The sequence below is a fragment of the Ascaphus truei genome, chromosome 9 (genome assembly GCF_040206685.1).
Source record: "Ascaphus truei isolate aAscTru1 chromosome 9, aAscTru1.hap1, whole genome shotgun sequence".
NCBI classification, from domain to species: Eukaryota; Metazoa; Chordata; class Amphibia; order Anura; family Ascaphidae; genus Ascaphus; species Ascaphus truei.
In genome coordinates, this window is record NC_134491.1 from 10692682 (window position 1) to 10706012 (window position 13331).

Genomic DNA, 13331 nt, shown 5'->3' on the forward strand with positions numbered 1-13331 from the left:
AGAGAAAGAGAAAGAGGGGGTGATGTGAGGGGGGTGATGTGAGATGCAGGGGGGTGTGATGTATGATGCGAGATGCAGGGGGGGGTGATGCGAGATGCAGGGGGGGGGGGTGATGCGAGATACAGGTGGGGGAAGGGGAGGTCTGTGATGTTTAAACCAAAATTACAAAATATATACACATTGTTTATTCAAAAGTATGAGTTAATTATTATTTATTACCCCTACTGCTCAACACGTCTATTTTGTGATTTACCCCTGTTGAACATCTGTCATCCAGATAGGGGTTTCCCGAAATCTTATGAAATACTTAAAGGGCCCAAACAAAAAAGGTTGGGAATCACTGCCATAGTGCTTGCAGACAGCACCATTCACTCGGAAATGGAGTTGCTTTTTGATGAGCATCTCAGAGTTTCTGTGTTCTACCAACTACCCAACAATCTCTGGGTCGCCCAATTATTTTGGGCATTTACTCATATTATATTAATGTAACCTCTCACAGTAGTGTCTTTCCTCCAACCAATGGTTTGAATGTTAAGATCCTATGTGAGAGAAATAATACACATTCTCCAACTGATACAGAATCTTGAGTGGAGAGATAATTATATTTGTGTGCCATGTGATGTTCAAGGTTTATATACATGCCTCAAACATAAGAAAGGTATTGGGCTCTTATTTATTTTTTTGGAAAATTACACGACATCCATACAGGGAAGCTACCAAAAGTTAATGATAAAATCCCTTCTATTTATATTGGCACACAATTACTCCAATTTTGAGACTGCATCATATGCAAATGTTATTTATGGCCTATTGGGAGACCCATCACATCTGGGCTCAGAATAAATATCTGAAGAATTTTATTATTTACAAACACTTAATATGTTATATTTTCATCTGAGAAGGAGTCATGCAATTTGCTCGACTTTGCTAAATCTCTGAATATTATTCTAGGTTTGACATTTACTTTCAAGATGAGTAGTGAGAAATTAGAGTTCCTAGAGTAAGAATGGTTTCAAATTGATGGAAAAAGTACACAGTAGGAACTTCACGTGTACTACAATGGGTATTTGGATGCAAACAGTGGACACCATCCAAAATGGTTCTAATATCCCCTTCGGGCACCTCCAAAGACTGCAACATAATTGCTCAAGAAACATTGAGATTTTGAAAATCAATCTGATCTGTTCAAACAAAGGGTTAGGGTGGAATTATAATGCAACATTGATTTTAGATTCTTACAAGGTTGGGAAAGATGACTAACTCCTTTGGGTGAATGGTACGACAATTGAGTGTAGTAGCGATACAAGGAACTTCTTTAATTACAAGATATAATGGAGCAGCAAGTAATATTAAAAAGAAAAAAACAATCTTTAGGAAACATCACAGAATGATGGACACATAGAAAAATTTCTACCTAAAAATCACCAAATTATTTTTAGCAAAAGCAGGAGCCATAAAAACATTTTGGGACCAATACAGAGAGATTCCAAGGGTTGTTGATAAATCCTTATGGTTACCTAAAAAACCTTCAGGCTGTTTTGGTTGTTCAGGTGTGAGGCCCAGTATATGCAAACATGTGGATAAAACAAATGAAACCTTTACCTCAACAAGTATGGGAGAAAGGTTATAATTTATGACATTTTAGATTTGGAACACTGCACATCGTGTACCTTTTGGAATGTGAATGCAATTAACAAATATATAGAAATGACTAAAGGAAACCTTAAAGCAAGGTTTGCGGAACAGAAGAGAGTTTTTCTGCAACATGGTGTGTTATGGTAGTACGAATGAACAAAGGAACATAGTGCACAACGGGTTTAGCAAATCAAACTCATTTATTGAGCCAACACGACGTTTCGACCATAATGGTCTTTATCAAGTGACAATGCCATTGTCACTTGATAAAGACCATTATGGTCGAAACGTCGTGTTGGCTCAATAAATGAGTTTGATTTGCTAAACCCGTTGTGCCCTATGTTCCTTTGTTCATCTGTTCAGGACTGATCGCCGGCTTTCGTGCAAACACTGGAGCACCGGTAACTGTATCATTATTTTTCTTTTTGAGGTGTGCAGCATTTCTCTTATATTGTCTGGAGTGTTATGGTAGTACACCAGAATAATAATAATAAAGGTCTAAAGATTAGACATTGAGACAGTTTTACTAGAGAAATGTGGGTGTGTTACAAATGGTTTAAATTTAGATATAGACCATGCTAAATTTTTGTAACACTTGCATTCCATCTTCTTTAGCGTGATTAGTTATGCGCCACAGCAGCCCCTGGTACTTTTAATCATTGAAGTTTATCAGCATACAGTAAGTCACTCACTACCTATGACTATTACTGCACCGACACACTTTATTCGAGCAAATACCCGGTATGTACCTGGCAGATACCTGGAATGCGCCGCTCCTCACCTCTGACAAGCCCCGTTGCATTTGCCTTCCCAGCCTGGGTTCATGCCTGGCTGATGGGCGGCTGATCTGTTAAATGATAATGATTAGGATTTAATAGGCTGCAATGCTTCGCGTGTCTACCAGATGGCATAAATTCATGAATTGTAATGCAGTATATATATATGTACTGTTCAGTATTGCAGCCAGCGGGAATAAAATGCTTCAATCCCTGCTGGAAAATAACTCAATGCACTCGGGCAGAAAACAGTCACAAACCTCAATACACCCGGGTATACCCAAATTCGTGGGACTAGCCGAGCTCGAATAAAGTGTGTCGCCAGTGTACACATTTATTTTTATTCACATTGCTCTTTCCCCCATTTTTATAGTTTTGACTCTTACTCTATTTATACTTTCAGCTTGCTTATAGTTTTACAGTTCTATGCAACAAAGATATTTGGGGTTTTTAGATGTAACCCGGTTCCCAGCAGGCATAGGGGCATGTGACATTATGCCAGGGAGCCAATCGCACGGCAGAGATCTTCTGCAGAGGCAGTTCCACTCCGCACGTTTAAACAAGGAAGGCAGTTGGAGCCGGGACTCAGAGAGGGGAAGGTGTGTAGGTGCAGGGGTCTGTGACCCTCTGCACTAGGACAGAGACCCCCCAGGCCAAACTCACCCTAGATTGTGGCTGCTCTAGGGAAGGCCCCATTAGTTAGGGACCCTGCCTTTAGTGGTTAGCCAGATTAGGGCCACAGCTGCTTCTGGAGCATCTTGTTATTTGCTGTCTGGGACCAGACTGAAGAAAGGGAGCGAATATCACCACAAGGGTCACTTCAGTGGGAGGTGTTCGGTCGGCAGAGGATATCGCAGGATTGGCGGATCCCTTAACCTCTCCGCGTCGGCGTGCCCAGGTGTGGACATACCCGACAGGTACCTGTTTACCAAACGTGCACCAACACTACTGTACAGTAAGGCGCTGATCACACCTAGAAGGGAGTGTGTCTTTTGGGGACACTCAGAGGGTGAAGTGACTCCGGGACTCTTCTTGTATTGTGGACACGGTGTGGGGTACATGGTGGTGGGACAAAGCCCTGCGCGGCTAGTGATAACTGTATCCAGTAGAGTTATTATATCCTCTGTATTGATTAGTTTATATATGACAGTAAAAGGTTATTGTATAATCTGTGAGCTGTTATTATTGGTTCCTGTTCGGGGCTCTCTCATATAATTGGGATCCTGTGCAGGTAGAGGCGCTGCCACTTTATATATTTGTTAACCCAGGCTCCCAGTTCATGCTAAAGGGAAAAAGGGATAGATATATATATATATATATATATATATATATATAATATATATAATATATATAATATATATAATATATATAATATATATAATATATATAATATATATAATATATATAATATATATAATATATATAATATATATAATATATATAATATATATAATATATATAATATATATAATATATATTATATATATTATATATATTATATATATATATATATATATATATATAATATATATAATATATATAATATATATAATATATATAATATATTATATATATAATATATATAATATATATATATATATATATATATATATATATATATATATATATATAATAATATAAATATATATATATAATAATATAAATATATATTAATATAAATATATAAATATATATTCAGCACACAGGTAAGTAAATCATATTTTCTATATTTGATAGAAGACACAAAAACCTGGTTTTTGTATCTATCAAATCTAGAAAATTTATGATTTACTTACCTGTGTGCTGTCCCTTGATGTTGTGTGGCAACCGGTATCGTATGATCTGTTATTGCTTTATGGGATAAGCACCAAAACTTATTTACTTGCAAATGGTGTGCCTTCTGTGCATTGGATGAGATATAGATATATAAAAAAAAATTCTGAGACTTCTTAAATTACGCTATATATGTATTCATGTTTGGTTTAATTATGTGATAAATTGTAGGATTCTTTATATTCCATTTTCTATATACTTAGTCATTTTATGTTACTTGTAAGGCCCTGCTATTGCACTTTAGAGATAGTACTTCTTTATGGCCTTTGCATGCATATTACTTCTGCAAAAACCCGCAAGAGTTAACTTGTATGATTAAGGGCTCTTGGATATAAACAACCAAAGAAAAGGGTACCACCAATTAATCCCTGATGACGCGGAAGATCAGCGGAATGCACGTTGGGTTTTACTGCTCGAAGCCTGCGTATATCACCCGGTGACGTCACTACTGCCTATCCTAGAAGAGTTGCCGAAAGCCACATAACTAAGGAAAGGCCGTTTCATAATCTAGATGCGGAGTTGATATCCAGTAGCTTACATTACAACTTGTATGTAAAGACATTTCTTCGAGTGCATTTAAATCTTTAAGAAAAGTTCTACACTATGAGATACTTATTTTGTTGTACTTTTCTCTCTACAGCACATATACACAAATTTGGCATGAGCGCAGGGTTTCTGTATTTGTTCTCCATAAATATACACATTTAAATAAAGGGCACAACATCTTTAACTTACTATATGTCATTCATGTTTTGAGGAGGATTTACTTGCTTTTTATAATATACATATTTTGGGACCAGAACGCTTAAAAAAATATAATATATGCGTTGGATAGTGGCTGGGCTACTTTCTGTGAACAAAACAGACATACTGCATGGCATAAAGGATATCAGAGACAACAACCGGCTTTTTCTTCTTATCAGGGCTGAACGGATCCTTCCGCTTCCGCCGGGACTGTAACTCGTCATTCCACAACTCTGAGAAGAAAACAGCAGAACATTAATTTCGTTATGTATATATAGGTTTTATCTAGAAAGCTCCAACTCTGTGCAGTTGTACCGAATACACATTGTAATACAGAGAATTTCCCACACCATCTGGCTTGATGCAATATAGTAAGCTTCAAAATGTTTTATGTTTCCAACAAAAAATTGACTTAAGAAAAAATTCTTGTTTTCCCTGCCAGCGTACACGTCACAGCTCTTTGCGCCCCCACACACACAGCCACACACAGCCACACACAGCCACTGGGGCCTACCTCAGAAGGCTGTACTGTGGTATGTGGTGCGCGCACGTACCGCAGTGGCCACTGGAGACCTGGCCTAAGGCCTCGGCCATGTTAAGTGCTTGCTGGCGGAAGCGCACTGAGGCGCGCTCCCGCTCAGCACTGAGCCCCTACAGCCGCAATTAGAGCGGCTTTAGTAGGGGCTCACCTGCGCTTCCGCGCGCTTGCGGAAGCGCAGGTCTTAGGGGAATTTAAAATTCCCCTGCTTGCCGGCGAGACAGGCCGGTCACGTGAGCGGTTCGCCCAATGAGGGCAAACCAGCTCCGTGACGTCACTGGCCCGCCCCCGGCCAGTGACGCGCCTGCCCCCGGAAGGCCCGCTGACGGTGCGTGCGGTAAGCAACCGCAAGGCCAGGGAAAGCACCCGCTTTCCCTGAGCCTCAGTGCGCCTCAGCGAGCAAGCAGGGAGCATGGACTCAGCCTAAGACTGGTGGCAGCTTTGAGTCTCTCTGGTAGGTTGTTCCAGTCGTGAAGTAAGGTAAGAGGAGTGGACCGATTTTTTGTTGAACCTTGGGACTGCGAACAGTTTTTTGGAGTCAGGTCTAAGCTGACAAGTGCTGCATGTAGTAGGGGTTAAGAGTGTGTTCAGATAGGTGGGTAACTTGCTCAGAAAGTATTTGAAGACAACACAGGGCAAAAAATATGTACCTTGCACCTGGACTCAAGGGATAGCCAATCTAGTTCTTGGAGCAGTGTTGTAGATACATTGTAGGACAAAGCAGCGTCGTTTTCTATTGTAAGTTTGGAGTGTAGCACCATATACTAGGTCCTCACAGTGTATAATTGGCATTAGTATCTGCTGTGCGATGCACTCTTACCGTAGGGAGGATTTGTTCCTATAAAGTATATGCAATCTAAATGTTAAATGGGAGTCAAGCTATATGCCCAGATTTGTAAAACTAGTGACAGGAGCTGGGATGGTGTTAGAGTTGCTTCTGTCGTTGCTAGCTTTAGAAATGTAACCTTCGTCCCAAATACCATACTTAGTGTTTTGTTAGTGTTTAAAATCAGTTTGTTTTAGGAAATCAAAGGTCTGCGTGTATAGGAGTGTGTCATCCACTTACATGTGCATTGAAGCTGCCTTACAAGCTGTAGGTAGACCATCTATGAAGATTGAAAAAAAAAAAGTAGGGACCCCATAACAGAACCTGTCAGGACACCACAGGTGACAGGTTAGAGTTTGAGCCCAAGATCGACACATATTGGGATCTACCCAATAGGTACACTGGCGACACACTTTATCGCAGTGCGGCCAGATCCGCAAGCCGGGAGATTTCCCGGCTTGCTAGTGGCCGCCCCTCGGCGTGCCGCGCGTCATAGACGCGCGGTCACGCGTCTTCGGGAGCCTGCGCCCCCTGCACGCGTGTCCAGGGGCTCCCCGAGGGAGCCCTGGTGTCCCGCGATCGCGGGACAGCGGCAGGGGGTTCCGGGGGACCCGGCGGACCCGGCAGCGGTAGGGAGAGCGCCCCGATCGGAGGGCGCTCTTCCGCTGCTTCGGCGCGCGCCCGTCACACTCGGGCGCGCGCCAGGCTACTGCTGCGGCACAGAACGGGCAAATGCTCGAATAAACTGTGCCGCAGCAGTAAGAGTGAAACCAGCTTAAAAAAAAAAAAAAAAAAAAACAAGTATGTTCCCCTATCCAACAGGAATATTTCTCCAGTTCCATTCGACACTGGACGTCATTGCAAACTTTTAAGAGGGTAGTTACCGTGGAGTGGTTAGGATGACAGCCGGATTTGAGTTTGCAAAGGAAATTTGTCTTGTTATAGTCAGAGCTTAATTGGGAGTGAACACATTTTTCTATTACTTTGGATAGTATTGGGAGAAGAGTCAGTAGTTGGAGACAATATTTTTGACCCCACTTTTGAAGACTCTGACAACTAGCAGTTTTCCAGGTCTGTGGGATATGACCTGAAGACAAAATAGAGTGGATTAGGGAGGCAAGTGCTATGGCAATGACTAGGGCACGGCGTCATACAAACTTTGATTGAACTAGGTTAGGTCCACATTGGCTGGTTAGTTTTAATGTTAGGGGAGCCTGTGTAATCTCTTCAGATACAAAGACAGGTTTAAATTTATGAGAGGGTGGAGCTATAGGGGTGCTCACAGAGCGAGTTTCTTGTTTGTAGTTAGGGTCGCACCTTGATAATAGGGAAGTAGCACACCCCATAAAGTATTCATTGTATGCGTTTGCAAGGTCAATGTGAGTTGTCAGTAGTATCATCTTTTTTTATATAAGATGATTGTTGATGGCTAGAAGGCTGGAATACATTATTGATGACCTTCCAGAAATTTACTGGATTTTATTTATTTTGGCGACGATTGCCAGAATAATATTGGGTTTTTGATAGTCGTTTGCCTTGTGCATGTATCCAGCAGGCATATATAGTTAAGGTCCTAGGTAAGGCCAGTTACTTTTCATCTTTTCCACAAGGCATTCCTACAAAAAGGTAAAGCTTAATAAGGTCGCTTATAACAGGTTTTTAATGGAACGTCTCCTGTGTTGGTGCCAACAAGAACCACAGCACTACAGTCCAATGTATATATAATGGAGTAGCAAATTAAAGTTAATCTAGGAAAAAGATCCATCCACTGTGTATAAACAGTCTTCAATGAGTAATAAATGACATGCCTTATAATGCATCAACTATTCAGACTATTTTTAACACAGCCAGTGGCATATAAGGAAAAATAAAGGGTCACATATGTCCGACAAGCACACCAAACGGTGCCGGGTGAAGCCACTGGGATACAGAATCTCAGCGATCACATCCAAGGGTAGCTGCCCAAGCTCAATACCAGGTAAATTATCCCACCAAGGCTCCAAACTAACTTGATTGTAGAAGGTACTCACAGACTGGATGGCTGCAGAAGGCAGAGGTGTGCGTGCTCCCTGCTGAGAAGTGCAGAGATCCAAATACAAGAAGGTGTATGAAAGATAAAACGCTACTCAGGGCGAAATATGTAAGAGACATAACGGTTTCTCAGTTTTTATTCATGCGTCAAAAAATCTTTTGCAGATTACTTCAGCTATTTAGCCCGCATGTTCCAGTAGCTGTGAACCGCCATACCCGTTTGTTTTTGGATCCAAAAGGTTGGTTGTAGCCCACGGAAGGAAGGCCCCACCATACTTTTATTCTGCATAGTGGAGCAGGGGTATCAGAGTTTTAAGAAGCTTTGGCACCCACTGGCGCCATATATCCCTCCTTGGTTATGCAGAGAGAACTGCTTAACCAAACATACCTCATTTAAATAAAACTAAATGACCGGTGGTTGGGACCCTATACAGGGTATCCTCTCTTCCCAAAAAGGCAGACCAAGTCCACGCCAATGAAAGGATGGGATGTCTCACCAAGGTATGTGTTGCCAAGGACAGACGCCCAGGAAATTATATTAAATTGCTATTTTCCAATGGAGACTCCATATTCAGAGCAGAGCTGGAAAAGCACACCGATCATATATGCTAGCCAGTCAGACAATTTCGCCAAAAAGGAAAAAAAAAAAAATGATGGCACATATATCTCTTGGATCATGCTCTTTTCCAATTCTCTGCCCCATCTGTATATTTCCACTTCCCCCTATACTTCCCACCAAAACATTTATCAATCCCATCTCTGACATACCTCGCCTGGGTAGCCCTCTTGCATTCCCTTCTCTTTTCTTGCCCCCAACTCTAGACAGACACTTTTTCCCCATTCCACTCCTCTACAGAAAACCCCTCCCCCCCTTTCTTTCTCCTATACAACCCCTCTTTCAACAAAGTGCAGATGGCAAAACACTAGGCCAGTGCAATTAGACATCCACAATCTTAGCAAGCTCACACCCCAGACCCACAATATTATATGTAGCCAGGTCCCCTCAGGTCCCCCTGTCTCCCGTTCCTTACCTCCGAGGAGGGCGACGGGCTCGACAGCCGCGCCTTTCGCAGGGCACCGCCATGTTTAGGTGCACGCGCAATCACAGAGGTGCGCGCATGAGCAAAGGCTGTGGCAGCCATTGTCGAGTCGCGCATGTGCAGTGAGCGCACGCGGTGGCAATGCAGTAGAATAGCCGTGGGGACTACAACTCCCATACTGCCTAGGGAGATGGTACTGGTGACCCACAATGGAATTACTGGTTTCCCGTGGAAGGGGAAAGTATACTTATTGCATGCTGGGACAGGAAGAGTCAAGGTCTTGACAGAGAGGGAGCAGGTAGGATCCCCGGAGCAGTGCTTCGGTGGGCTAGGCCAGAATTGCCCCAAGGTCCCAGGTAGTTCCCTGACTCACTGTAGAGAAACTGTGTATGCTGTAGGGAAAGGCCATAGTGCATAGGGACTCTTTCACTGTAGCAATAGTGTGAGGCATGCTGCAGGACATTGAGAGAAGTGCGGCCTGTTGCAGAGGAGACTACTCAGACATCTTTGATAGACTATTTATAGGGGTACACTCCAGTTGGGAAGCCCCTCCAAAGGCATCCGCCTAAGGATCCAATCTGGAGTATAGCAGCGCGGAGCCACGCTGTTGATCTGCGGATTTTCCATGGTTGTCCTGGTCTGGACTGAGACCAGGGAGGTATTAACAAGTGCACCAACGGGCTCCAACACACAGGGAAGTGCGCTATCCCCCACACACTGTGTGGGGGAGAAACTTGCTGGTGGACACTCAGGGGTTAAGTGCCAAGGCACTCCAGTACTTTGGAGTTCTCAACCGGGAGGTGTTATTGTGGGGTGATAATCTGCCAGTGCTTTCAGACATTCAGTGCTGTGGGAACATCCACCTTGATGGTGACACTATTGGGTCATATGCTGTGGCTGTGTAATGATATGGTACTTGCAATATCTATGCGTTTAGTAAATACTGTTCATATACCATCGTGTGTAATTATTGTGTATGTTGGTTCCGGTGAGGGACTACTCCCACTACGCTGGGATCCCTTATCGGTGGAGGCGCTGCACCGAGAAATAAGTGTATCCCAGGCTCACAGTGGCAGAGGCTCAGGCCTCATGGTATCCCCACAGGTAAAAGCAGCACGGGTAGTTCGGTACCAGGGGGTACAAGGTCTACATATATATTTATATATATGTGTGCCACTGGGAAAGTGACCTCAAGTATAACAAACAATACATTTATAAACCCGATTGGGAGGTTTTGGGCCCCTCAGTTTAAACTCACCCATTACACGTGTGAATGAGTAATCTATTGAGCGATTTTGGCCCTCATGAGAAAGTTTGCTATAGCAATAAGCTGGGAAGTATATATTTTGTTCCACTTTATTTCATAGAACATAGTGCCCCTAAAGGTTAACTCTTCTCGCATTCAATGCTATTGGCTAGATTATTGTTTTGTTTCCTCATTTCCGTGGAAGAAATACAAAAGACACAGTATAACATTGGTAGTGCAGGGCCTGCTGAAGGGATCTACCTTGACATAGTCACAGGCTTGAAATATTTTGGCCAAAGCATTTAACTAAAATGACCCATTGTGTGTGCGTGTGTCACACACTAAATTTGTCATGTTGGATGTGCATTCGGATTTTTGTTTATTGGATTACACCAGTGCCGTTTTCCAGGTTATCTTGGGACAGGAATAGGGTGTGCTTAAATCTGATTAGGTTATCAAATCGAGGCACAGCTGACAAAACTGACAAACACTCCTCCCATTTGGTCCCAAGTGGGACTCCATCTTTAAATATTCTGATGTCAATAGTAAAATAAGGTGTCAGAGGAAGTTCAAAAAAATGTATGCAGTGATACAGGATAAAATAAGTTTAGGAACAATAGATTCAAAGTAATTTTTACCTGAAGTAATATCAATACTGTGTCGGTCTTCTTCCAACCTGCGAATTTTCTCCTCTAGTTCACTCTGCACAGTGTCATACAGCAATAGCTTCTCACTCTGAAATATCAGTGGAGAAGTTGGGGGGACCAATGAGACCATGTTACTATGGATTAATAGGATTAATGTACTGTAACTCTCCTCTTAATCAGTACTGATAACTCAGACCATAATGATAATTCACAAAGCTCAAGAAATTTCATTTATTTCAGCAATATGTAAAAGTTCAGAGGTAGGTATTCGATCCACAACTCTGCACCCTTGTGCTCGTCGTGAAAGCCTGAATTATACTGCAATACAATCTCTCTGATAGTATCCATACGTTTATAGAATTAAAAAACCTCAATACAATATCCTATGCTGGAAAATACAACTGCTGGTTATATTTCTATTTAACGTGAAATAGGAGTGCAGTACAGAAATTCCTTTTGTTTTTATTATTAGGCCATTGAGTTTTTTTTAATTCATTATACACAAACTAATATGTGCCTTCAAAAATATTGTTTAAACTTTAAGCAGTTTTTGCTCTAAAGCAGACATGCAGTATGTATAGGCTTTATACTTCCCAAAGAGTAGCCCACCCATTCCTTAAAAGGTTCAATCGCTAATAGCGGACCCAAGAACCTGGATCGTCTTCCTTAAAACACATGTAATCATGCTTAAAAATGACTGCTTGTTACTGTGATCATCATTCCCAGATTCTGAGGCTGCAAAGTAAATCAAAGGTTTCCTCTAACCCCATCCTACACGGTCCATATGAGAGCCAGTAATTTTTTTTTAAATGTAAGTTGAGAGGAGAGGGGCTTTGCCTGTGTAAAATTGTTGAACCAAGTGCCATCACAAAAGAGGAAAGCAAAGTACTAGTTCTCAGCTCACCAGGTTTAAAAAAAGATACAAAAAAAAATATATATATAAAAATATAAAGTACTTTGTGCTGTGTATTTCTTTAATACAATTACTTTGGATTATACTTTTGAGTGCTGTCGTCTTTGTGCCATCATTCCTGCTGGTAATGTATACCTGTATTAGTTTATGGCCACAGCACCAGACCTATCAAGTCACACACACACCTTAAAAGGGGCCACCAACATTAGTACTAGTGATGTACCGCTTCCCAAAAATGACCAGGTACCCGGGGGATTTTTTTTTTTTTTTACTTACCTGCAGCCAGCGGCAGAGGGTGAGGAGCACCACGGCAACGTCCTGGTGGCAGTGGGAGCAGTGGAAGACATCCTTCAAGTGGTGGCAATAGAGGACATCATTCTTCAGCCAGTGGGAGCAGCGGAATACATCCTTCACAGCCGGTGTGAGTAGAGGAACACGTGACCAGAGAAGGAGCGTTACTATTGGACAGCCAGGGAGGAGCTGCATGGAAGTCTGAAGTCACGCTGAAGAATAACATCCTCTGCTGCCACCGCCTGAAGGATTTCTTCCGCTGCTCCCACCGCCACAAGTATGTCGCCGTGGTCCTCCTGACCCTTCGCCGCCAGCTGCAGGTAAGTCTTCTGCTGCTCTGCTCCCCGCCGTTCTCCAAGAAGAGGCCGAGGGAGCAGAGCAGAACGCAAATTACCCGGCACTGGGTCCCAGCGCTCTGGGCCAGTTCCAGGTACTTTAAATATGGCCGGGTAGGCCGGAAACCGAGTAATTTCTGGGTTCCCAGTACATCACCAATTAGTACACTTTGGTTCTAAGAGGAACTTCCACTTTCAATGGCTTTTTGTTTGCACATACTTAGTATGGTTCCCCATATTAAGTAATCTCATTCCTCTACATCATTGGTTTGGGGGGTCTCATCACTGAAGACATCTTAGACAAGTCCCAGGTGCCAAAAAGCATCACATAATTTTTTATAAACTGAGCAAATAAGAGAACGGCATGAGCACTGTTGTGATAAGAAGCAAATACATTTCTGGAAGTGCAGGACGCCCTGCACTTCCAGAAATGTTGCTTCCTGCGCTCAATAAGTAGCCATCAGTTGCCAGGGCTG

At 42.5% G+C, this 13331-nt stretch overlaps 1 protein-coding gene across 1 annotated transcript in view; it reads right to left on the reverse strand.

Annotated features, from left to right (window-relative positions):
* Positions 1 to 13331, reverse strand: part of BRMS1L (BRMS1 like transcriptional repressor) — a 44430-nt gene that overhangs the window by 15106 nt on the left and 15993 nt on the right. Inside the window, exons 5-6 of the mRNA XM_075613325.1 lie at positions 11308 to 11404; positions 5135 to 5221 (exon numbers count right to left, since the gene is read on the reverse strand). Of these exons, the coding sequence (XP_075469440.1) occupies positions 5135 to 5221; positions 11308 to 11404 (184 nt within the window). The remainder of the gene's footprint in view (positions 1 to 5134; positions 5222 to 11307; positions 11405 to 13331) is intronic.